At 34.4% G+C, this 26,168-nt stretch overlaps 4 protein-coding genes across 6 annotated transcripts; 2 read left to right on the forward strand and 2 right to left on the reverse strand.

The window, feature by feature from the left end:
* Positions 1 to 1,671: 1,671 nt before the first annotated feature.
* LOC133869320 ((3S,6E)-nerolidol synthase 1) lies at positions 1,672 to 5,311 on the forward strand. 2 transcript variants are annotated; one of them, XM_062306291.1, is made up of 7 exons: positions 1,672 to 1,969; positions 2,072 to 2,369; positions 2,469 to 2,844; positions 2,945 to 3,163; positions 3,274 to 3,412; positions 3,531 to 3,779; positions 4,831 to 5,311. In XM_062306291.1, the coding sequence occupies exons 1-7, from the start codon at positions 1,766 to 1,768 to the stop codon at positions 5,119 to 5,121; spliced, it is 1,776 nt and encodes a 591-aa protein (XP_062162275.1). In that variant the 5' UTR covers positions 1,672 to 1,765; the 3' UTR covers positions 5,122 to 5,311. The 2 variants fall into 2 exon arrangements, with proteins under 2 accessions (XP_062162275.1, XP_062162276.1); XM_062306292.1 differs by having other exon boundaries at positions 2,096 to 2,369.
* A 9,561-nt stretch (positions 5,312 to 14,872) lies between these two features.
* LOC133869323 ((3S,6E)-nerolidol synthase 1-like) lies at positions 14,873 to 17,442 on the forward strand. 2 transcript variants are annotated; one of them, XM_062306295.1, is made up of 7 exons: positions 14,873 to 15,158; positions 15,253 to 15,517; positions 15,618 to 15,993; positions 16,086 to 16,304; positions 16,391 to 16,529; positions 16,631 to 16,879; positions 17,035 to 17,442. In XM_062306295.1, the coding sequence occupies exons 1-7, from the start codon at positions 14,952 to 14,954 to the stop codon at positions 17,323 to 17,325; spliced, it is 1,746 nt and encodes a 581-aa protein (XP_062162279.1). In that variant the 5' UTR covers positions 14,873 to 14,951; the 3' UTR covers positions 17,326 to 17,442. The 2 variants fall into 2 exon arrangements, with proteins under 2 accessions (XP_062162279.1, XP_062162280.1); XM_062306296.1 differs by having other exon boundaries at positions 15,618 to 15,861.
* A 1,867-nt stretch (positions 17,443 to 19,309) lies between these two features.
* LOC133868850 (uncharacterized) lies at positions 19,310 to 20,059 on the reverse strand. The gene has a single exon (XM_062305865.1). It carries the CDS (start codon positions 20,057 to 20,059, stop codon positions 19,310 to 19,312), a length of 750 nt encoding a protein of 249 aa, XP_062161849.1.
* Positions 20,060 to 20,210: 151 nt separating this feature from the next.
* On the reverse strand, positions 20,211 to 23,498 carry LOC133868851 (uncharacterized). The gene is made up of 3 exons (XM_062305867.1): positions 23,443 to 23,498; positions 23,061 to 23,130; positions 20,211 to 20,987 (listed from the first exon to the last, which is right to left on the reverse strand). The coding sequence occupies exons 1-3, from the start codon at positions 23,496 to 23,498 to the stop codon at positions 20,211 to 20,213; spliced, it is 903 nt and encodes a 300-aa protein (XP_062161851.1).
* Between the last annotated feature and the right edge of the window lie 2,670 nt (positions 23,499 to 26,168).

A 26,168-nucleotide genomic window follows, 5' to 3' on the forward strand; every position in this document is an offset into this window, starting at 1 on the left:
CTTGTCTGACCCCATTAAAAAAATCCTAACTCTCTCGTGCCTATATCTTTGAAGAATGTATGTATTGGATAAAGACATTTAAATGATCCTAATGGAGGAACCAGTCCCAAGAATTTTGCTTGTAGATATTGAGGGTAGTTCGTAGTGTAGGTTTTTTTATTTTTATTTTTTTAACATGTCCACACAAAATGAGAAAGAGAGAATTCGAACTAGTAACCTCTGCTTCGAAGTCCCCAATCGATTGAGTTGCCCCTTGAAAATTCGTGGAGTAGTTTTGCATACTAGTAACTATTTCGCATACTAGTAACTGGAGGAGCAGTTTGTGGACTGCTCTCACCATCCAAAAAATGGGGGAATTACGGTTATAGTGTTTTCTACTTGAGGTGCAAATTCTGATGGAGATTTAAAGGGAGTCTGAATTATCGGCATGCACTGATGGATCTTAATTGTTTATGTTTGTTTTTTCTTTTCTTTTTTGTAGTCACTTAATACAACTTGCTCTATTTTTCAAATCAAACTTAGTCTATAAAAGCTTTTTATAGCTCAAAATGCGTGTCATCTCCAAGATCAAGTAGATGTTCATGTTATGCATGTAGATTCATCTTCTGTTGTTTAAGTTATTTTGTAACAGCTGTGATCTGTTATGGTTTGAGTCTGACTTTGCCTGAGTAGAGGAAATTCTACCCCTTGTGCTTCTGACTTAATTTATTAAGAAATCGTTGTACCCCTAAACATTAGACCCTTTTTAGTCCTTTTTTTTTTTGAGAGAGAGGAAGTTTGCTTTTATATATATTGGAAGGGATCTTTGAATTTAAAAAAATAAATAAATAAATAATCCTAATGGACGAATGTAGAGTTCATAATGTAATAGCTAAAAATCACTTTTCTTTATTTTAATGAGCTACTTTTTAAAGTTTTTCTAACAATCTCACCATTCCTCCTGTACAAACTTTGAAGCTGTTTGGTAAGTTGAGGAAAATGGAATATATATTTATTTGAATAGTAATAACAAATGATTGATACGATATAGAATTTGAGAATATTTTATAGAAAAGTGAAAAAGTTTTGTTTTGTAGTGAGTTTTTTTATTTGAATAATAACAAAAAATTATTGATGTGATGTAAAAAGTGTAAAAAAGTTAAAATATTTTTTATTTAATTTTTTTGAGAGAAGTGAAATTGGAATTAAAATTGTTTGGTTTAGTTACAAAACGGCTCCTTTGATAATAAAGTGGGATTCGAATCTTCATCCAATCCAAACATGGGTAAAGGAGGGATGTGGGGCCCCTATGAATTCTTCCAATCCTAACCTTTCATGGCCAAGGTTGAAATTATAACAACATTCGAAACGACATTTAGGAAGTGAAAATACTGCAAAAACATGAACAAGGCTTACCGTCAAGGATCTAAGATTTTCGGTTCAAGAACCCATGTAATTAATATGTACAGTTTCAAAACCTGAGGTCAAGATTCTTTACATAAAGGCAAACAAACATTGAGCACTGTATGAAACGGAGGATCTTAATTTCAACGCTGCTTATTGCATCTTCCAACGTGCTACACGTGGTCGTCTAAAACTATGAACGTACGTAGTTAGTCGCAACAGTGTATGCAGTACTGTATAATACTGTTGATCGAACACATTAAAATACTATAAATTGGGACCAAGACCAGCTCTTACGTACCATCAAACTTTCCGAAATTAAAGGAAAATCTCCCCCTCCTAATTCCCTCTCTCCCAATCACTAGCTCTAAGCTCTGCGATCATGTCCTCATTCTCCATGGCATCGACTACTCAATCCTTCTTTGCTCCCTCCAATCCCCCAAACTCAAAAACTGACAATCCAAATCCCTACAGCCTGACCTCTATGACTGGTGCTCAACACGATTGGATCGGGAGCATTGCCCGTGATCACTCATTGGCTTCTCCTCCCCTGGAACCACACAACTATGGAATTCAACATGATATGGTAAGTTTTCTGCCACGTACCTTTTCTGTATATATATATATATATATATATCACCTTGTTCTTACTTCACTAAAACTTAAAGATTCCATTTTCTAATTAAAGCTGCCATGCACGCTCGGTCTACAGGGCGTTGTTAGTATCCAACATGCACAAAAATTGGAAGTATGCAGGCATGTACTAAAGAAAATAGGAGAGGATCATCATCATCCATTTGAAAGTCTATACATGATTGATGCTGTCCAACGTCTGGACGTTGACAAATACTTTCAGGAAGAGACTGAAGCAATTTTACATGGCCATTATGTAAAAAACGTGTCTCACGGTGACTGCGGTCATGAGCTTCATGAGGTTGCTCTTCGCTTTCGACTGTTGAGACAACAAGGTTACCATGTGCCTGCCGGTGGGTATTCTTTTCTTTACCTGTACGTGTTAATTATACGTTATTCTATAATAGAATTTATGATATATGTTAACCCCCATCATTTATGGTTTGGAACAGATGTTTTTAACAACTTCAAGGACAAGGAGGGGAAGTTTAACAAAGAACTGGCTGAAGACATTAACGGATTGATGGCTTTGTATGAAGCTTCACAGCTAAACATAGAAGGTGAAGACATACTCGATGAAGCTAGAAACTTTAGTGAGCAGCTCCTGAATGCACGGGTGAGACATTTTGATCATGACAACCAACTCAGAGTTGTTGAGAATACTTTGAGGCATCCTTACCACAAAAGCTTGGCAAGGTTCATGGCCAAAAACTTTTTTGGTAATTCTCAAGAGACAAATGGATGGCCGAATGATTTACAACTACTAGCAAAAATAGATTTCAATATGGTCCAATCCATGCACCAAAAGGAAATTGTTCAAATTTCCAAGTAAGTTCAATGATCACTAAGTACTTAATTAATTTACGTACGTTCTCATTGTGCCAAGATTAATATTGATCACCTCTAACGTCAATCTTTGTCATCTCAGATGGTGGAGAGATCTTGGTTTGGCTAAGGAGCTTAAGTTTGCGAGGAACCAACCCCTCAAATGGTACATTTGTTCAATGGTGTGTCTTACAGATCCAGAGTTGTCAGACGAAAGGCTTGAGCTCACAAAACCCATTTCTCTTGTCTACATAATAGACGACATTTTCGATGTTTATGGAACGCTTGAGGAACTCACTCTCTTCACAGAAGCTATCAAAAAGTATGCATCGATCTACTACGTACAGGGATTAATTTTCTCGATCTCTTTCCCTATCGATCAATCGATCAACCCTTATTGATTAATTAATAAATTGTTGTGCATGTGTCCAGATGGGATTTTGCTGCTCTTGAGCAATTACCAGAGTACATGAAGATGTGCTTCAAGGCTCTTTACGACATCACTAATGAAATTAGCTACAAGATATATCGAAAGCATGGGTGGAACCCTATCGACTATCTAAGAAAGACGGTATATATATATGTTCATAATAATACCATCTGAAAAGAAAAATATTAATTTATTGTCTATAAATAAAGCATCTTCATGAAAATCACAAACATGACACCTCCATGCATGACTGTTGCAGTGGGCGAGTTTGTGCAATGCCTTTCTAGTAGAGGCAAAATGGTTTGCTTCTGGGCACTCACCGAAGTCAGAAGAGTATTTGGAAAATGCAGTTGTTAGTTCAGGGGTTCATGTGGTTCTCGTTCACACTTTCTTTCTTTTGGGTCAGCATATAACCAAGGAAACTGAAGATCTTGTTGATAACATACCGGGCATTATATCTTCTCCGGCCACAATTCTTCGTCTTTGGGATGACTTGGGAAGTGCCATGGTAAGCTCACCTGTTTTTAAACGCCCAATTAAGATAGTTTTCCGTTTTAAAATTCATCAAAATAACCTATAAAAAAAATAAAAAAAAATTCATCAAAATAGAACAAAAATCTGGTTTGTAAAAACTGTTTTCAGATGATTATTCCTTAGAGACGTCGCTTTGAAAAAAAAAAAAAAACCTAAAATAGTATTTGTTGAAATAATTTACTTTTAATTTGCGAAAACAACAAAATGATCATTTAAGATCATATAGAATCACCCTGACCTTTTCAAGTTCAACTAGGTGGCCATAACAAAAGTGAAGATTGTTCAATGGCCTCAATTAGATAATCTTAAGTGGTTGGACATGTATTAAGGTACTGATGCTTTTTTTTTTTTTAATAGAAAAAAAAAAAAAGAAAAAAAAAACCCGAAAAGAAACAAAAAGGTTGTCATCGTCTCCTTTATAGGTTTTTGTTCTTTTGTTTGGCAAGTAAAATATCAATTAACGAATGGCTATCAACAATACATTCTTCTAATTTGGACAGTTCATGCATTATACCAAAACAGTACGTAACCTATAAAGAAAGAAAAGATAACGTACAAGCCATATATATATGGTTATATATATATGGTCGATCATTAATTGAAGTGACCGAACCGTAGTTGGGCCCCCTCAAACTAGTCATGTGGCAAACATTTTTTTTCGTGGTGCCTGCCGCGCGCCTTGTTGTGTTGGGACCCTCAACCAATTTTTTTTTTTTTTTTTTTTTTTTTTAAAGAAAAGTCAAACCGCGTATTATTTACTTGATAATGTCCGTTCAAATTTTTAATCGGGATAATGTTGTTTCAAACTATTAAAATATTGTCAATATTTTATAATTTTTTCAATAAAACAAAAATTCTCTTATAAATTCCTAAAAAGAAAAAACCTTGGTCTTACAATCTTTTATTCTCAATTTTAAAAATAAAATACTTGTTGCAGCCGAATAGAATATTCTGTCACAAATTTGAAAAGAAAAATTCAGAATAGACGTAAATATTGATCATATTTCTTACACGTGTAAGTGCAGGATGAGTGTCAAGATGGGCGCGATGGATCATACATAGACTACTACGTGAAGGAACACCAAGGTTGTTCCATCAAAGAGGCACGAGAGAAGGTTGTGAATATGATTTCAGACGCATGGAAGCGCCTAAACAAAGAGTGCCTCTCTCCCAATCCATTTTCAGCAGCATTCACTAAGGCTTCTCTTAATATTGCAAGAATGGTTCCATTGTTGTATAATTACGACGACAACCATTGCCTTCCAAGCTTCGAGGAGCATTTGAAATCTGTGCTTTATGAAAGCGTGTCACTTTAGGGCCGGATTAAACAAAAAAAAAAAAAAATAAGGCTTTTGCTTAATTACTATGTAAACGTACAGCTCTATTGTTGTAGAAACCAAGGTAAATTAGCTCGTGGACCATGAGCTGCCATCAAATAAAATTAGGTAATACTCCTTAAACTTGATGTTCAGTAAAAAGCCTTTTATCTTTTTCCCAAGCCTCTAATTACTACCAGCAGGTAAAAGTTTGACAGTACTAGCTAATTAAGTGATATGACCTAGCCTTCTACACATAAATTAACATATGAGTTAAGATTATGTAATATTAGATATGTTTTTCTGCGGCAACAACAGCAGAAAAACACTAAACAAGAACTATATGCTCATTAAAAGCTGCAAACTCCAGCTATGAATAAGATAAGATCAATATTTTTGACGATCTTTTTTTCTGAATACTTGGCTAGAATTCTCGACCTCACTTTTCATTTGATCTGGCCACAATTACTCCCTCCGATCTAAGAATGTTACCATGAAGCAAATCATTCATTTGCTTCCAAATAAATGATTATCACAAGGACCACAACGTTTGTGGTCCGCGTTGGATTTGATCAACTGTTCAACAGATGCTATTATTGATTAGACATTTTTAGATATGGACATATTGAAATTTTTCTGAGTGAAATTTTTAAGGGATGGTTGGCAACCCAAAATAACCATTTTCAAAATAGTCAAGAGATTATGATCAAATTGGTAGTTGAAATAAAAGATTTTATTATTGTTTCTTTAAATTCTAATTAGAATTTGAAGTGTTCAAAATGCTTATCACAAGATCCAAAAAATTTCTACTCACTCCATATGGAATATAATTATTATTTTTATTCTCTCAATTAAATTTTATGGGCGTTGTTGCACCAATCCGACTTGCAATGACATAAGAGCATCTCTAGTAAACGTTCTCTATTTTGGCTATTCAAAAAAGCAGCTTTATCTATTTTAATTACTCACTTTTATCTACAAACTCGGACAAATTCTCTATTCGTTTCTTTAAATATTGTTTTTTATTCTTTTTTTTAGTTAAAAAAATTGTGAAGCACAATGGACACAACAGAAGGCCGGCGGCGAAGGATGTTTCTGAATATTTCAGAAGGTGCATCTCCAACAATTGTTTCCGAAGGTTGCAACCCACAAAGCCAACGAAATAGAACTTACATAGAGCATTCAACCTCCTCAAAAACCATGATGCCGCTGCTAATTTTCCCCTTTAATGTTTCTGTCCAAGCTCCTGCAATCCTATCCCAAGCCAAAATCCACGAATCTCAAGCATTCACTCGGTAGTAACCGATTGAAATCTGCCATGAAGAAGCCCATACATCAAAATCCATGAAGAAACCCATACATCAGAATCCTCTAAAATCAAAAACCCATCTCCAAAAACATATTTATTCCCAAAATTATCACCAGCAAGAAAAAGATCCGTTTGTGAGCGAATAGAAGATGGAGAGAGATTCGTGCCAGCTAGAGAGAGGAAGAGAGAATTCAGAGTCAGCAAAGAGGAGAGGGATGGAGAGATGATGTTTGAGAAATGACAGGAACGTAGGGAAAGAAACGAGAAACATTAAAAGAACAAAAAGTAATTTGGGAAAGAATAAAATAATCATCAGTGCGCTACAGTTTCTTATTCATTGTAGCAAAAATTGTATTTTGCCAAATCTTTACCTAATCTATGGGATAATGGGAGAAAAAAAACTTCCCATATTAGCTAAATTTAATTAACATGGAGAGTTTAACTCATCTTTTAGAGATGCTCTAAGTACTTAGATACGACAGAATCGAAAATTTTGATTAAGAGGAGCCAAAGCATAAATAAGGGTAAAGCCTAATATATATATATATATATATAATCAAAACTAGTAGGTCATGGCCCCCACTCCGATCGACCCAATAAGTAATAAAAAAGTCCCTTCACTTAACTAACAAACGTACTATGATGAAAATTGCTTCTATGCCATTAGGGTCATGTCATGTGTAACACAGGGATCGATCATGTCAGGTATGTTTTGAAGTGATCGATGAGGTACTGTGATGGCTGCGACGACCCTTTTTCCTTTTTTTCTTTTTTTTATTTTTCTTTTTTTTTTTTTTAATACAAAACATTTCATAAACATTAGTATCTTAAAATACAAATGGATTTTCACAGTTGCACAACGATATATCGCAAGGCCAACATATGATACATGCCCTATAACATGTACCTGGTAAATCAAAGTACAACATCTATCTAACTATGTAGCAGAAAACATAAACATAATAGCGGAAATCACATCTTATACATCTATCACAAATTAATTACAACAAGAACCATTAAGCATCTATCTGTTTAAGTATTTCCTCAATATAAATACATAATAGAAATGACTTATACAATAACAAGTGACACAAGCGTTACAAACCATAAACAAAACCTATAAACAGAGGACACCCATGGTCCAGTAATTATGACCATTGCGGTGAGCTTCAGTCATAATATATCAAGTACACTTCTACAACACCATCAACTACGACCGGGGTACTTGTAGCCAAAGGAACATCATCTATACGGTTGTGGGAGTTTGCTACATCCGTATAAATGAAAGGATGAGTTCACCGTCTCAGTACATAATATCGAGACCTCAGTGATATTAAATTAACTGAGTTTTCGTAAAGAACCAACTTTTCATTTTTAGTCTTGCGAGCACTATAACAGCTACCAATTTTATAAACTTTTATTTGAAAAACCCCCATAGTTGATATAGCAAACACTGACTAATAGAAAACATTTAAAGTGTACTATGTAGCTGTGAACATATGTAAAAATTCTAGTCATCCCACCTTGGAAGCTTCCACATATCGACCCATCTACAATATTATTTTGTGGTTTGTTTGCTTAGGTTTATATACATGCGAGGTCCTTTGCATACACATAATTCTTAGGCTTAAATAATGGCATTTAGTCTGCTGCACCAAAACACAAGATCCCATGTCTAAGAAGTAAGAAGTATTAATACACTGTACATTGCTGCTCAAGGCATATCTATACAAAGTACTAGCATCCTTAAGTTAATGAAACACCTGTCTTCCAATACATTGAGGCTTAATACATTTTGGAAATAATAAAACAGGACGTTTAGCTTAACTATATAAAGACATTTAGCTTAGCTATATAAAGTCATTTACATCCCTAGTTATCAGTAACACTACGCTTAAATACATTGAGACTCATTACCTTTGAGCGTTAGTGTGATCATACAAGCACTAGAGTGAGACTCCAAAATGCAAGCACGTCTTTGCTAAAGAACAAATAACAACTGCCTATTACACTAAGACATAACATTCCAATCTTTGAACAATGTGAATATCTAGGCACATCCAAACTCAATGCTTCTTAAATCATGCAAATAGAAATATGCATATCATAAAAACAGCACACAGAAACACACCATAATATATGTATGCATATGCCGATTGAACAAAGACACGTATCTCAACAGAACAGGGACGGTATCTCGAAGAATAGGGACTGTATCCCAAAGAACAAAGACAATATCCCCAGTTAACATAGAGTTTGTAATTTTCAAAGAGAACAGGGATTGTATCCCATATTAGCGTCAAGTCCGTAACTCCAGAGAACAAGGACCGTATCCCAAGGTTTGTGCCATTAAGCACGCAATGCATCATATCCCAATTATATAACTCACACTAAAAATTCCAATCATTTACAATGCAACTATAGTCTACAAAATTCTCAACTACAACACACAATACAATTCATTCCACACTCCACATACAATATACAATTCTCCAAAATATCATTGATAAGTTCAACATACTCGAAAGTATTCAAATCATCCAAAACAGTTATATTCAACATACAGTTGGTTTGAATTTATAAAACAACACACACACACACACACACACACACACACACACACACACATATATTTGCAATTCATTAATATATGAAAATAATAATTTCTCAGTGAGTAGAATACTCACTTTGGTTGCATTGAACTATTGACTTGAATATCCACTTGGATTCTAGTCACTTGGACTTTACATTGGAGAACCCATTGAAGTTTCCAATCCAGACACTATCCTGCAAATACTTATAACGTTAGATTATGCTATGAAACTCATTCTATGACACTTAAACTATCTGCGTGCTCACCTGTTGCGTTACCCGTGTCTAAGTCTAGTTAAATATCTTAAACAATTATTAGGTTATCATTTAGGTTTAGGTTCACATTTTATTTCGCTTATTATCATTAAGATCCGTTTATTATTTATTTGCCTACTCTTTATTGTTACATCATATTATCGTTGATATTCCTTTTAATGGCTTGTTGATTATTTACTAACTTAACAATATATATATATATATATATATATATATATATATATATATATATATATATACACTCATTCAACGTTTAAACACAATCTGATGATACACTAAAATACTTAGTGTACATGGATAGGTGAATTAGGTACTAAGTTGTCTTGTTATCAATATTAACTATTAATAAGTCTTATAGTTAGTTTATCCATTTAAGCTAACTAAGTATATTCGGTCCCTATATATATACTTATTGACATAAGATTATACTAGACATCACAACTCTATGTTCTTCTAACCTTAACTACTACATTAATACTTTACTAATATTTAACCTTCTAAGTAATTTAGATTATAAGACCTAAACACACTAGCTATCACTTATCTTATTTCTCATTTCTAACTTAGTACCAAGATGAAGACTTAATCATTAATTAGCAATTCATCCACCTCAAAATATCTAAATAGATTATAATAAAGAATCGAACTTTAATCGATTCCACTTTATCCGACCTATACCCAAAATCCTCATAAATAGTCTCTTAATCAATTTAAGTTTCAAAGCATGTTTAAAACACTAACATAACTCATAGTAGGTTCCCTACTAGATTCCAATAAATCATTTGAACTCTCTTTTGCATAGTACCATTAACTTATTCTCTATTTCTACTTCATTTGCCATTCACCCCAAAAGGATCTAGCACATTAGTTTCACATCATAGTCCACTTCAAATCAACCCACACATCACATGGCCATAGCCATCAAGGTCCACCAAATCAATACCAAAATGCCAACCAATCAACCACGAACATTAATCTTAATCCCTAACAAATAATCGTTAACCATTTATCATTAAACTAACAATCCAAATCAGATTTGAATTCCATTAAAAAAACACTCATCAAAATTAGCCCATACCTTCCTCAAAACTCAAACTATAAATCACCAAGCTAAGCCCTAAAATACAACACTAAATGTGACAAGATTTCCTTCACATCAAATCATCACAATTTCAATAATCATATATAAACTAAAATCATCAGGCCAACACACCAAAAGCCTAACTGGGAAAAATACCCATAAAACATTAAAATCCAAAACTAAGAACACACTCATCAACTAGCATCTCAACTCACACGACCACAATAAAGAGATTAACAAAACCTTTTAAGATTCAAACATTTATAAATTGTTATTTAGCCCATCAATTTTAATTCCATTAAAACTTAAACTTATAATTAATTATTTATTCAACTAAGACTTATTGTTATTATTTATTTTAACTCCATTATTTTATCTTAGACTTACTATATTTACATAATATAAATATTATCGCTTAGAATATAATTATTAGTCTTATCTATTTAATAAATACAATTCATTAATTGCTAAACTACCTATTTAATTTCTTGGTCTTTACAATGATCTCCTTATTCCGACCCAATAAGTATTAAAAAATCTCTCCACGTAACTAACAAATGTACTATGATGGAAATTACTTCTATGCCAATAGGTCATTGTCATGTGTAACACGGGGTCGGTCATGTCATGTAAACTTTGAAGTGATCGATGAGGTACTATGATGGCCCCCTGATTTTGATCCAATAAGTATTAAAAAATCTATCCGCATAACTACCTAACAAACATACTATGATGGAAATTGCTAGCTTCTATGCCAATATGGTCATGCCATGTGTAACACGGAGAACAATCACGTCACGTAAACTTTAATTTGAGGTGATGAGGTACTATATATGATGACCCCCTAATTCTGACCCAATAAGTATTAAAAAATATCTCCACGTAAGTACCTAACAAACGTACTATGATGGAAATTGCTTCTATATATGCCAACACAGTCATGTCAAGTGTAACACGGAGATCAATCACGTCACGTAAACTTTGAGGTGATGAGGTACTATATATGATGGCCCCTAATTCCGACCCAATAAGTATTACAAAAATCTCCATGTAACTAACAAACGTAATATGATGCAAAGAAAAATGTTTCTTGCACAACAACCATACACAACATAGGTGGGTTCCGGCCACCCCATATGAGTAGAGCTATATATGTAATTGTTGTGTATGATTGTTGTGCAAGAATCACCTATTATGATACAAATTGCTTCTATGCCAACAGTGTCATGTCATGTGTAACACGGGGATTGATCACGTCACATAATTAAGCTTTGAGGTTATGATGAGGGGTAATGGGTTATGCACGTATAATTAACATTACTCGTTTAACACTCATATCGTCGGCAAATTTGCCAAATTTGATGTAACCCAAGCGTGCATGGCGGCCTCAAATATTACATGGACTGTACGTCTGCCGGCCACATGCGCCTTATGATTTTGGATTCCATGTTTCTATGTCTCATTCACAAGACCCTTGGCAATTCTCTGAGAAAAACGACGTCAAATCATATCTGTCGATAATATTACTCCTTCTGTAATTGCCAAGCAACTTCCACTTCTAAAATCTATCCTATTAATACAAATTAGCCTTTTCTTAATTAACAAAGGAGACAGTTCTCACGAGCTGTGGCCATCTGTGTTTCATGACGCACTAACATCCACGCATTAATTCCTCCTTTCACATTGAAATGATCATTTTTGAAGTTTCTTAATTTCAATGGCTCCTACAAATTTTTTCATCAAACAATTCATGTTTGTTTGAATTTCCTTAATTAGAAGCATTTGATTCAAACAAATTGCAAGAATTATTATAGAATTTTATTAATATGATCGAAATTCAGGCAGACTAATATATACTTTTATAATAAGACATAGGTTGTATTTAATTTTATTTAATGATAACAAAAACGAAAAACAATTAATTATCTTATAAGGTCAGATTGTAATATATCTTTTATTATTTTTCTTAAAAGAAAATGTGAAAGGTAATTTATAAACTTAACATCCACCTATTATTTGGAGATATTGGAGATACATGCATGCCATGCACTGTAAGTGGACGGTGTGCATGCATGTGACTTTCAACGTCGACCGTAGCTTCTTGCTGAGTCGTTGCCGGTAGTAGCTTAGACGTCTTTTTTCTTCCTTAATTGATAGCGAACTTATCTTCTTCTTGGAAAAATATCGGAAATTGACAGGAACTTAATTGATAGCGAACTTAGTTCCTGTCAATTTCCGGTTAAAATTAACGAAAACGTTTTCGTTTACTACGTCAGAACGTGTGTCACATGCATTTACAGTATAAAGAAAAGTTACATTTATGCCCCCAAACTACGGGCGGTTTTGGAAGTACTTTTCAAACTACTAATCTTTGAATTTTGACCTCCTAAACTACAAAAAAGTTCCAAAACTACGTCATTTGTCAAAATATTTTTATAATACTCTTGCCACGTGTTATTATGATAAAATTTAAAACAATTTAAAAAAACTAAAAAAAAAATAAAAATTATGGGGTGGCCGACGGCCCCCATTTATTTTATTATTTTATATTTTATATTTTTTTCTTTTTTTAAATTGTTTTAAATTTTATTATATTTTAATTGAAAAAATAAATAATTACACCGTTAAATCTTTGGGGTTGGCCATAATTATTTTTCACTCCATGTAGTTGAAAAAGTTTATAGAAAGTCATTGTAGTAAACAATAATTACAAATTATTCCCTAAACACATTTTACATCCAAAAGTTAATAGATTCTGTTAGTCAGCCATGTTACACCCAATAGGAAGCCGCACGTGTCCATTACAATAAAAAAAAAAAATATAAAATCTAATAAAAATATAAATAAATAAAATAAAAATATTAGTTTTAAAAAAAATAAAAAAATACAAAGGGGTGGCTGCCAGTGGGAGTGGCTAGGCCACCATCGGCCACTTGTAGGGGTGGCGCGCAGCCACCCCCAAATAATTTTAGGAAAAATAATTGAATATTTGTTGTTGGTGCTCTTAGATACACAATATAATACATTACGCAAACAAACTTGTTAACAAACTACGTCACATCAGTTGGCAATTTAGATCTTTCGGTCCATTTTTTTCATTTATTTTTCAATAGAAATCATGTAAAATTGCAATTATACTCCTAATAAAAATATAAACAACTTTTTTTTTTTTAAAGAAAACTTCAATTATCACACCTGGTCTTTCATCACTTTTGAAATCACACTCTTAAACTTTAAAAAGTGTGAATTTAGTGTATATATCTTTCAAATTCTTTTTAATTACACCCCTCCATTAGAATTTTCTCTTTAATCCAGTTAAATTTCTCAAAATGCTCATATTTTTTTTTTTTTAAAAAAAAAAAAAAAATTTAACAAAAAATTCTAATAGATGGGTGAAATTGAAAAAAATTGAAAGATAAATACACTAAAAAAACACGTTTAAAGTTTATGAGTATAATTACAAAAGTAATGAAAGATCAATTAGAAGTATTGATAAGAAAGTTTTTCCCTCTTTTTTTTTTTTTTGTGTGTGTTAAGTCGAAGGAGGTGGTGGCTGAGTAATCCTAGAAGTCCTTCATGTGTCACTTTTGTGTCCCTCTAAAAATGATGTGGCTTTTAAAATCATCATTTGATCAAAATTTAATAGTGATCAATCACAAGCTCAATGGTGATTTTAAAAACCACCTAATTTTTGGAGAGATACAAGAATGACAAAAGAATAACTAGGGGTGAGCAAATTATCCGTCTACCGACCGCTTACCGAACCAAACCGAACAGCCATCAACCGCCTACTGACTAATTTTAGTTCGGTAATTGGTATTAAATTTTGTTCCGAAAGCCGATTCGGTAAGCGAACTGAACCGAACCGCCTTTTATTTTGACCGATTAACTGAACATTTGATTGGTTTTTTTTTTTTTTTTTAAAAAAAATAAAAATAAATAAAACGACGTCATTTCATTACCCATTCTAACCGATTTAGTCGACTTAACTGACAGCCTATTAACCGCTTAACCCAAAAAAATTCACCGACTACATTCTAACAAAAGTCGGTTAACCGACCAAATTAACCGATTTAACTGTCTACCGAACCGATACCTACTCTTAAAAATAACTTCAGCATTACTCCGTGGTTGCCACCTTCATTTTCCGGAGCTTTTTAGCTTGAATTTAAACATAGACGCGCGGCGTGGGGCACGCAAGTTGAAAAGATTGCCAATGGGAAAGGGGTAGGATGGTTCTCTCTAGTCCTCTTCTTACTTTAATTTTTATGGTTTAAAAATTAATTAGTCACCATCGATGATCACAAAAGTCGAAACAAAAGAGCTAAAGCAGTGTTTCAATTCCGGCCGGTACTATATATATATATATATATATACACGTGACATTTACAAACGAGAAACACGTGTATCACAGGATAAAAACGATTCCAAAAACATGTTGTAATTAAGAAGCATTTTCGCATCCTATTTAAGAACACCTCGTACCATCAAAATTACAAACGAAAAATCTCTCGATCCCTAATTCCTCCCCATCTCGTTCACTTTGTGTGATTAATTAGTCGTTAATTCTCCATGGCATTGTCTACTAAAGCTTTCTTTGCTTCCTCCATTCCTCCAATTGCTCCAAAAAGAATTCCACAAACTCCCAGTTCAAACCCCTTCAGCCTAACCTCTTTGCCTAGTGCTCACAAAGATTGGAGCAATAATATTTCCCAAGATAACACAATTTTGTGGCCTACTCCCTTAGAACGTCACATGTGTGGGATTAAACGTGATACGGTAAGTTTCGGGCTTCTTAATTACTTCGCTAATTAAAATTAAACTTGAAGTTTCCAATTTGTAAAGCTCGATCACTCTCTTGGTCTACGTACAGGACGGTTCTAGCGTCCGACATGCACAGAAAATTGAAGAATGCGGACATGTAATTAGGAATGTAGGAAAAGATCCACTCCAAAGTTTAAACATGATAAATGCTGCCCAACGCCTGGGCATTGATTACTACTTTCAGGAAGAGATTGAAGCAATTTTACGCGGGCATTATGTTATATACGTGGCTCACGGTGACTGCGGTCATCAGCTTCATGAGGTTGCTCTTCGCTTTCGACTGTTGAGACAACAAGGTTACTATGTGCCTGCCGGTGGGTATTTCTTTTCTTTACCTGTACGTGTTAATTATACGTTATTCTATAATAGAATTGATGATATATGTTAACCCCCATCATTTATGGTTTGGAACAGATGTTTTTAACAACTTCAAAGACAAGGAGGGGAAGTTTAACAAAGAACTGGCTGAAGACATTAACGGATTGATGGCTTTGTATGAAGCTTCACAGCTAAGTATAGAAGGTGAAGACATACTTGATGAAGCTGCAAACTTTAGTGAGCTGCTCCTGAATGCACGGGTGAGACATCTTGATGATGATAACCAAGTCAGCGCTGTTGGGAGGACATTGAGGCATCCTTATCACAAAAGCTTGTCAAGGTTCATGGTTAAAAACTTTCTTGGTAATTTTGAAGAGACAAATGGGTGGTTAAAAGATTTACAACAACTAGCAAAAATGGATTTCAATATGGTCCAATCCATGCACCAAAAGGAAATTGTTCAAGTTTCCAAGTAAGTTTAATGATCACTTGTTATATATACTTGATCTTGTAATTGCCAAGATAATTATTCACCTCTAACGTCAATCCTCGTCAATATCATAGATGGTGGACGGATCTTGGTTTGTCGAAGGAGCTAAAGTTTGCCAGGGACCAACCACTCAAATGGTACACTGTTTCCATGGCCTGTCTTACAGATCCAGACTTATCAGACGAAAGGGTTGACCTCACAAAACCCATTTCTCTCATCTACATAATAGACGACATTTTCGATGTTTATGGAACGCTTGAGGAACTCACTCTCTTCACAGAAGCTGTCAACAAGTATGCATCTCTATCACAGGAATTAATTTTCCTCTTCTATCTCTTCCCCTATCAACCGTTACCGATTAATTATATGCTGCACACAGATGGGATTTTGCTGCTCTTGAGCAACTACCCGAGTACATGAAGATATGCTTCAAGGCTCTTCACGACATCACCAACGAAATTAGCTACAAGATTTATCAAAAGCATGGGTGGAACCCCATAGACTCTCTAAGAAAGACGGTATATATTTTTATATATATCCCCGCTAATTAATTAACCAAATATTTCTTGTCTATATTTCATTCAAATTACCAACATCGCATCTACTTTGATCGTTGCAGTGGGCGATTTTGTTCAATGCCTTTCTAGTGGAGGCACAATGGTTTGCCACTGGGCGCTCACCGAAGTCAGAAGAGTATTTGACGAACGCAGTTGTTAGTTCAGGGGTTCATGTGGTACTAGTTCACATTTTTTTTCTTTTGGGTCACCGTTTAAACAAAGAAACTGCAAAACTTGTTGATAACATGCCCGGCATTATATCTTCTCCGGGCACGATTCTTCGGCTTTGGGATGACTTGGGAAGTGCCATGGTAAGTAGGAATTAATTAAACATGAAGTTCACATGCATACGTACGGTCAATTAACTAAACGGTCACACAAAACTGTTATGGATTAAGTCAACCTAGTTTATAAATATATTTCTTTCACGCGTAACTTATTGATCGCATGCCAATTGTAATGGCAGGATGAGAGTCAAGATGGCCACGACGGATCGTACATAGACTACTACATGCAGGAAAACGAAGGCTGCTCTATCAAAGAGTCACGAGAGAAGGTTGTGAATATGATTTCAGACGCATGGAAGCATTTAAACAAAGAGTGCCTCTCTCCAAATCGATTTCCAACAACATTCACTGGGGCGTCTCTTAATCTTGCAAGATTGGTTCCATTGTTGTACAGTTATGACAACAACCATTGCCTTCCAAGCCTCGAGGAGCACATGAAATCCATGCTTTATGAAAGTGTCACTATGTAGAGATATAATTAATTAAGCACCTTTGGAAAAATCGATACTTTGATTACTATGTTCACATGTACTGCTAGCAACTATCATGTAAAATTAATTACTCAATAAACTCTGGGTTCACAAGAAGCCTATATCTTCTCAATTGCAATCATGGCTTTTTGTGATTTTTTGTAGGATCAACAATATCCTTAATTAGTCATGGCTTTTTGTGAGCGGAACGTAAATAAAATTGTTTGTTAATGTGAAGAAATTGATTGTCAAACAGGGTTTTTTGAAATAATTCAAATTGTAACGATTTTGAAATAATTCGATCAATACATATTACTATACGTAGTTGAAATTTTGAGATCCTTTTTAATTGGAAATTAACATCAAGCATTAATTATGCTTGATTTTACATGGCAGTGTAAAACTGAAGGCTTCTTTCCTTAATTTTGGTTTTGCTTTACGAGGGGGCTTCTGTCATCAACGTGTTCCTCGGACAAGGACCTAATTCTCGACTTTTACCTCACTGAAGTAGGCCTTTCACGTGATCGATCAGGACCATGTTTAATATTGCGCCAATAATATTGACAATACTACGTCATCAAACAAGTACGAGAGAATATAAGCTGCACAAAATTGTGGAGAACGTACAGATCGAAGTCCACGAGAAAAAAGTTGTGATGAATAATTGTGGAGTGCATTATCGTAGTCAAAAGAAAAGATGCCCATTGGTCCGACACGAAAGTACGAACAAACCTTAACCAATGGAGAAAAAGTGAATGAAGCACAACCCACTTCCACTCAACTCCTTTGATATCGTTTGGAATCTATACATGTGAGTCACACACACAATATAAAAAGAGTCATATGAAAATTAATTTTCAATCATATTTTTGTCAACGGTGTTGTGAAATTTTGTGTAGTCTACATTTTGCCAGGTTGACATTTTCTTTGCCCAGCTATAAATGCATTCACTTTCATTTTTGCTTTTCCTTAATTTACTGTTTCTTATCTAGTTTACTCCATTACAAACCAAGCTTTCCAAGCTTAGCTTGCTGAGGTCCCACTCTTTGAAGAAGGGAAAGCGAAGAGAGAGAGATAGATTGGGTGGATTTAAGGACAGAAAAGCAAATTAAAAGTGGGTAAAATGGTTTGTGCATGGGTTTTGTATATGTGTTTATACATGGAGGAGAGTGGGACCTCAGCTGGCTAGCTTGGAAAGCTTTGTTTGCAATGGAGGAAACTAGAGAGAGAAACAGTAAAGGAAAAGCTAAAATGAAAGTGAACGCATTTATAGCTGGGTAAAGAAAATGCCAACTTGGCAAAATGTAGACCACACAAAATTTTACAGCACCATGCAGTGGTTTTTACTACGGCATGGAAGCCAGAGTTCCACAAAAGTGTTGAAAAGATTTTTTAAAATTTTAGGATATATTCAACAATCATCGATTGGTCATTAATGTTCTCATCGAACACTCGACTTAATGGTTGAACGATCAATGCATTCATGCAAAGTTTTGAAAGAAAATTCTAAAATCATGGAGCGAGGAATTGCCCTATCTAAAGACTAAGGATAATTTATAGATTCTTTTTTTGCCAATTTCAAATACCCATACCCTAGAAAGAGATAGAGAGAGAAGGGGAGAGAGATGGCTTTCTTGAAGGTTTTGTTCCTCAAAGCTTGCAGAGTTTCTACCTTCTGATAATGAGCTTAATCAGGGGCGGAGCCAGGAATTAGTTTAAGGGGGGGCCGAACGTAAATAAATAAATAAATATAGTCCAATGTGCGCCCGCTTGTAAAATAATAATAAAAAAAATAAGTCTTAATAAACAGTTAAACTTAACTTCATAGTAAACCATAAGTTATAACTGTATACAAAAGTTACATGTCTATAAAATTATATTTAAAAATAATTTTTCATCCGAATACAAAAGCGTTCTAGTTTGCTATAGACATGTACAAAAAAAAACAAAAAAAAAAAAACTTCACATCTCCTTCGAATTGTGCTCAACGTCGACGGTTTTTCATGGAATAAAACTCATCCATTATCATTTCTGTAGTGAAATCCTTAGCAATTTCTTTCTCGATATAAACCACCAAATTATCTGCTAGAAACTCATCTTCCATTCTGCTACGTAATCTAGTTTTTACAAGTTTCATGGCAGAAAATGCTCGTTCAGTAGTAGCGGTAGAAACAGGGAGAGTCAACACTAGACGAATCAACCTGTCAATCAAATTATAAATCTTTGATTTTCCTGAAATTGCTAATCCTCTACACAACTCAGATAAAGTGGACATATTCTGAAAATCTGAATGTTTTGGCACATCAAGCTTATAATGATCCAATTGAAATCTCAAAATGATTTTCTCTTGCTCGGTAAAATCTTGAGGATAGAACTTCTCAACTAAGCTGCATATATCATCGATCTTAAATGATTTGTATGCATCTTGAGGGCTTAAAGCGGCACTAAGACAAAGAAGTTCCACTACATGCTCACTAAATCTATTATCCAGTTCTTGCAATTGGAAGTCTATTGCAGCAATAAATACATCAATTCTAAAATGATGCTCCATTGTCATGAAAGATTCTTCATTTTGGCGACATGATCTACCTCGAGCTCTAGTGTAACGAGCATTCATATCAGGAACATCAATTTCATTTTTTTCACAAAATGATTTAACAGTATCAAGGAAATGTTCCCACTTTTCATTTCTCAAATTCTGAAGAAGTGATTTTGTAGTTGAAACCAATTTCATGGCATTTAAAATGTCTTGAGAATTTTGTTGCAAAGCTTGACAAAGACAATTAGTAAATCCCATAATCTCTTTCATCAAATGTAATATCAAAATAAATTCAAATGATGTTAATACCATATAAGCCGCTTCAGCATCACCGCGCTGAGAATAGTTAATTGGTTCCATCCTTTGAGATAGTCTCGAGAACTGAACAAGTAGCATGGAACATTCTTATCAAGCTACAAACAGAATTAAAATGAGAAGACCATCGAGTATCTCCAGGTCGTTGCAAAGTACCAATTTGGTTGGCCCCCCTTCCAGTCTCAATTTCATTAGAAGCAATCATACTTTCAATCTCAGCAACTTGAGCAGATTGCAATTCATCATTGCGTTTTGAAGAACCAACAACAATGTTGATAATAAAATTCAAATTCTCAAAGAATTGATGAACAGATTTTGCTTCTCTAGATGCTGCAACCAAAGCTAATTGTAGCTTATGAGCAAAGCAATGCACATAATATGCATATGGACATTCTCTAAGAAATAAAGCTTGTAGCCCATTCCATTCTCCACGCATATTACTACCTCCATCATATCCCTGACCTCGAATATTCTGAATTTTGAGGTCGTTACAAGAAAGGACATCACATATCTTCTTTTTTAAAGTTAATGCAGTAGTATCTTTGACATGGACAATATGAAAGAATCTCTCTCGAATAAAACCATCTTTATCAACAAATCTCAAAATGATTGCCATTTGCTCCCTTTTTGACTCATCCCGAGCTTCATCAACAAGAATGCAAAATTTAGCATCCCCAATTTCTTTACGAATCACATCTCGTACTTTAGTTGCAAAGATATGCAAAATTTCTTTTTGAATTTGGGGTGATGTATATTTGGCATTCCGTGGAGCATTTGTCAACACAACTCCATCAACTTTATGATTAAGCTGCTTAATCAAATTTTTAATCCTTTGTTTTCATACATACTGTTAGTGTATATTCTCGTACCTAAGCATGCTTAGTTATTTTTTTCAATGTTATGGGTTAAGTTGGCATTTAATTTTAAGAAAATTTGATTCTTGACATGCAAATGTCTTATTCTCTTTATAAAATGTGCCTTTGCCTTAATAATTATGTTATCAGCCTAATGTTTCCAACGCACGTTTATTGCATTAAGACAAATATTTTATCATTAAAGGAATTATGATAATTGGATCGATATATATTGTGAATTATGATTTACTTTCTAAATCGTAGATTTATGCAGATGTTTTAGAGATTAGCAAGTTTGATGGACACACTACAAAAAAACTTGTTTTTTAGCATGCATGTATACTTGCGCTCCAGCTTTTGCCCTTGCATCACATTTGGACAGATTGCTAATATGGTTAGCAGAGGTTCTTCATATAAGCCTATTGAAAACAACTTACTTTCTTATTATCAAGTTTAAGAATATATAGAAAATAATGGTTTGGGTTTACATTTTTGGTCATATTATTTTTTCCTGTGTTTTTACAGATTGTGCTCCAAGCGGCACAATCTATGGAGTTATTTTGGGTTTTACTGGTTTGGCATGCTTGTACTCGTGTTTTTACCGTTCAAAATTGAGGGCGCAATATGACTTGGACGAGTCACCTTGTGTAGACTGCTTAGTGCACTTCTGCTGTGAGACTTGTGCTCTGTGGCAAGAATACAGAGAGCTCAAAAATTGTGGGTTTGATAGGGGGATAGGTATGACATATAGCTTCTTAGTTAATCACATTTGTATTTCTTTTATTTCTTTTTCTTTACTGTTTGTTTAGTAGGTATATCTATATTTGATGTATTTTGACCTGCCTTGTTTTTGGGTTTTGAAAGTCATTTGCTTTGAAAATTGTCTTTAATTTTAACATAGAAGTAGCAAAGACAATTTTAACATTGAAGTAGCAAAGGCATGAAGAAATTGCATCCCAAGCATTATGTTATTCCTGTTGATCAGTTTACTGGACCTGATTAGCATGCTAGAATATCGAATTCTGTGATAGATATACAGTACATAGTACTTCTGCCAAATCTGTGTTCTTGAGTGAGTTCAACCATATTTAACCCCACCATCAAGTACTGCTTCTTTAATATTTCTGGCACTATGATAATTTAAGCTTTACAACAAACATAGTTCACTTATTAATTAACTTATGCAATACAATTTTGCTTATGGGATGTATTTCTTTTGGAATATTTGCTCTCATTTAGAATTTCTACATTGCAATATGCATGTAAAGATTTAATTCATGAGTGAGGATGGGATTTTTTTTTTTTTTTTTTTTTTTTTAACAGTAATAGCGGCCACAAATGTGGCCGCTAATAATACTAGAGTAGTTTAACTATTAGCGGCCACAAATGTGGCCGTTAATAGTAGACTATTAGCGGCCACACATGTGGCCGTTAATAATACCAGAGTAGTTTAACTATTAGCGGCCACAAACGTGACGCCGCTAATAGTCTTGTATTAGCGGCGACTTTAAACTCAGTTAACAAAAAAATTACGGTGGATAAAATTATTTTTAGCGGCCACCAAGTTCGCCGCTATAAAATAATTATTAGCGGCAAGTCAAAAAAGTGGCCGCTAATAGTCTTTAGCGTCAATTATTAGCGGCCACTCTTTAGCGGCCAAAATAACATCATTAGCGGCCAAATTTGATGGCCGCTAATGACGAAATTTTTTGTAGTGCCACCTACAGTTAGCCACATGCATGATGGTCATCCACGTGACTAACTGCTAACCACGTGCAGTTAGCTACGTGGGTTCCGCGTGGTGAATCCGGTTGTTGCTAAATATACATTTAGAGACGTGGCATTTTATATATGTGGTTATTTAGCCACATGGCGTTTAGCCACATGCCACCCCAAGTGACTAAATGCAATTTCATTTTTTTAAAAAAAATGGGCACTTTTAGTCACATTGCTAAAATTCTTTATTTATTTTTTTTTAAAAAAAGAACATAATATATGTTCTTTTTTTTTTTTTTTCCTCCTAATACCGTATATATACGATATTTCTGGCGTACATCCAGGCTGAGACCGGCAATCGCCCAGTCGCCGGATTTGAACCTATCAAACCAAAAATACAAAAACCCAAAATGGGAAAAACCTAAACACATTAGATTAATAGATTCAAAAAACCAAAACAACAAAAACCCAGTCGCCGGAAATCAAACAAACAAAAAAAAAACCAATTCGCCGCCCATCAAACCTAAACAACAAAAACCCAGTCGCCCACTCGCTGGAAATCATCACACCAAAACAACAAAAACCCAAATCAGATTTAAAATCAGGCTGGTCCTCCGATCCCTGCATCATCGAAACATCAAGGGATAAGAGAGAGAGAGATCAGCTCAAGAGAGAGAGATAGAGAGAGAGTACTTGTGGTAGACGGAGATCGGCGGTCGGCGAGCGTGGGTCGGCCGGATCTCCTCCATCTTTGAGAGTCGGTCGATGTCGATCTCTACCTTTCTGAGTCGCCCGATCTCCTTGGGTGGTGGCGTGCTGCTGAGCCGATGGGGGTGAGTGGTCGACGAGAAAGAGAAGATAGTGAGACGGAATATCAAAGATCGACGAGAGAGAAGAGAGTTTTGGGTAGTTTTGGAGTGAGTAGTCGACGAGAGAGAGAAGAGAGTGAGAGTGAAGAGAGGAGAGAGAGATAGCATTAAATGTGAGGTAGCCTTTTAGGAAGAAAACAAAAATTGAAAAAATTAATAGCAAAGTCAAATTTGAAATCTAAATATTAGTCCGAGCGGGACATGAAATTGAAGTCCCGCTCGTTCACACAGGTTTTTTAATTAATTTTTTTAATCTATATAAGCAAATAAAGACGTGGGTTATTTGCCATGTGGCTAATTGGCCACGTGGCAAAAAACCCACGTGATTAAAATTTTAATTTGTAAAATAAATAAATAAATAAATTGGCCACATGGTATATATGCCACGTGGCCAATTGGAAACGTGGCTAATTTATTAAAATTTTCAAAAAACAAATGAAAAATTTTCAATTCTTGAAAAAATTGGGAAAAAAAAATAATGAATATTTTAGCCACGTGGCTTATGTACCACGTGGCTAATTGGCGATGTGGAAATAATCCACCTGGCTAATTGGCGATGTGAAAAATCCACGTGGTTAATTACCTGCGCAAACATTTCGCTACGTAGTGGTTTACCCACGTGGCTAAATCGCGACGTGGGTAATCTGCTACGTAGCGAAATTACCACATGGCTGCAATACCGATAATCTACCACGTGGCTAAACTGCAAGTTTTTTGTAGTGACTGTTAGGTTAGAGCATTCTGTTGGGCTGAAGATGTTAAGGGAATAACTCGTATGATCAAGTTTGCATAGTGTAGATATATAGTAATCATATCATTGAACATTGTACTTAATATCACTTTGAAAGCTTTATGTTTATAATTGATAATAGTGAATAATATTGTCAAAGTTATTCTAGTTTCGACTTAGATCATTATTTTTCTCTTTCTGCTATATTTTACTCTGATAATTAGTGATTAAGGTAGTAAATTCAACTAATTACAAGTTAATTAGTGTGGAGGCACTACGAATAACACTCTGAATTAATTATTGTAATTAATTTTATGGGCATTACAATTTTAGTTCGACCCCATCGAACATGAATTCATGGCTCTCCACTGTACATTATCTTAGACAAAGCTAATTAATCAAAGATCTCCATTGGCCCCTACATGAAAGTATTAAAAAACTTTAACCACATCTTCCTCAACTATCATGTATGTATTTCTAACCAGTAAAAGTTGGATTTTATATATATTTATCATGTATGTATTTCTAACCAGTAAAAGTTGGATTTTATATATATATATATGTATGTATATAGAATTTTGAAAATTTGAGCAGAAAATGAAAAGATTAGAGAGCGAGGCCCGGGTACCCTAAGCAACCCTCCAAGCAGCTTGAGATACGAGGCGCCTAAAGCAATATTGCAAGGATTTTATTATAAAGCTGAAAGGTTATATTTTACGTTCGATGATCTACAAGGACTCAACAAACAGTCTTTTATGGAAGAGTGATCGAGAACCTAGAAGACAAAGAAACATACGTATTTCTTTACAGCACTCACATTAGGCTCACTGTTTGTTGAAAAAGTTACTTTGGCTAACCAAAATGCTAAAATAACTCTTTTTAGCTGGCACACCAGTTTGCTGAAAAAGTTTGATGAGCGTGAATAGTGCTCACCAAATAAGAAAAAAAAAAAAAAAACACAAGGGTATTTTGGAAATTTTTGTAAAATTTAATGAAAAATTCTAACGGATAATTGAAATTGAAAAAAATAAAATTAAAATATGGATACCCTAAATTAACATTTTTTTTTAAAGATGGATACTCTAATTGCAAAAGTGATGAAGATCATGGGTTATAAGTGAAGTTCTCCTTTTTTTTTGTCTTCAAATTTTTTTAAAGAAATTCTCTTATTTTAGAGATTATATGTTCTTGTTTTTAAACCCGATTGATTCAAAACTAATCTAAAAAATTCTATAGATTCCTTTTCTACCTCAATTTTCTTTGGAGAAAGGATTATTCAATTCTTTTGAAATTGACAATATATCTTAAGGTGTTTCTTATGTTCTTCTAAGGTTTTAGAAAATGCAAGAATATCATCTATACAAACCACACAAAAATTCACTTTTGGGTTCAATTTTTTAAAATCTGAATTCAACTATAATTTAGTGCGTGAATTCTGAGACAAATAAAGTTGAAAAAGATATTTGGATAGTTTGATTTTTTGATATAAAATTAGAAAAAGTTAAATAAAATTTGATTTGTTTTTGAAAAAGTGAGATAAAATCTTATTTTGTTATTGTTCCCAAATATACTTGAGAGGCAATATTAAGACCAAAGGGCATCAAATTCCAATGGTAATGTCCTCTAGGAGTACTACTAAAAGTTTTTAAAGCTTTAAACTCTTCTATTAACTGTATTTGCCAGAATCCTGACTATCTTTGATTAACCAAAACACCTTTTCGAGCTCTCTCTGTCTCTGAAAGGTTCTAGATACAGGGAGAGAATCTTTGAGCTTTGTTTCACGGGAGGGGGGGGGGAGGCTTCATGTCTCCCTCCTGGTG

The sequence above is a fragment of the Alnus glutinosa genome, chromosome 5 (genome assembly GCF_958979055.1).
Source record: "Alnus glutinosa chromosome 5, dhAlnGlut1.1, whole genome shotgun sequence".
In the NCBI taxonomy this organism is placed as follows: Eukaryota; Viridiplantae; Streptophyta; class Magnoliopsida; order Fagales; family Betulaceae; genus Alnus; species Alnus glutinosa.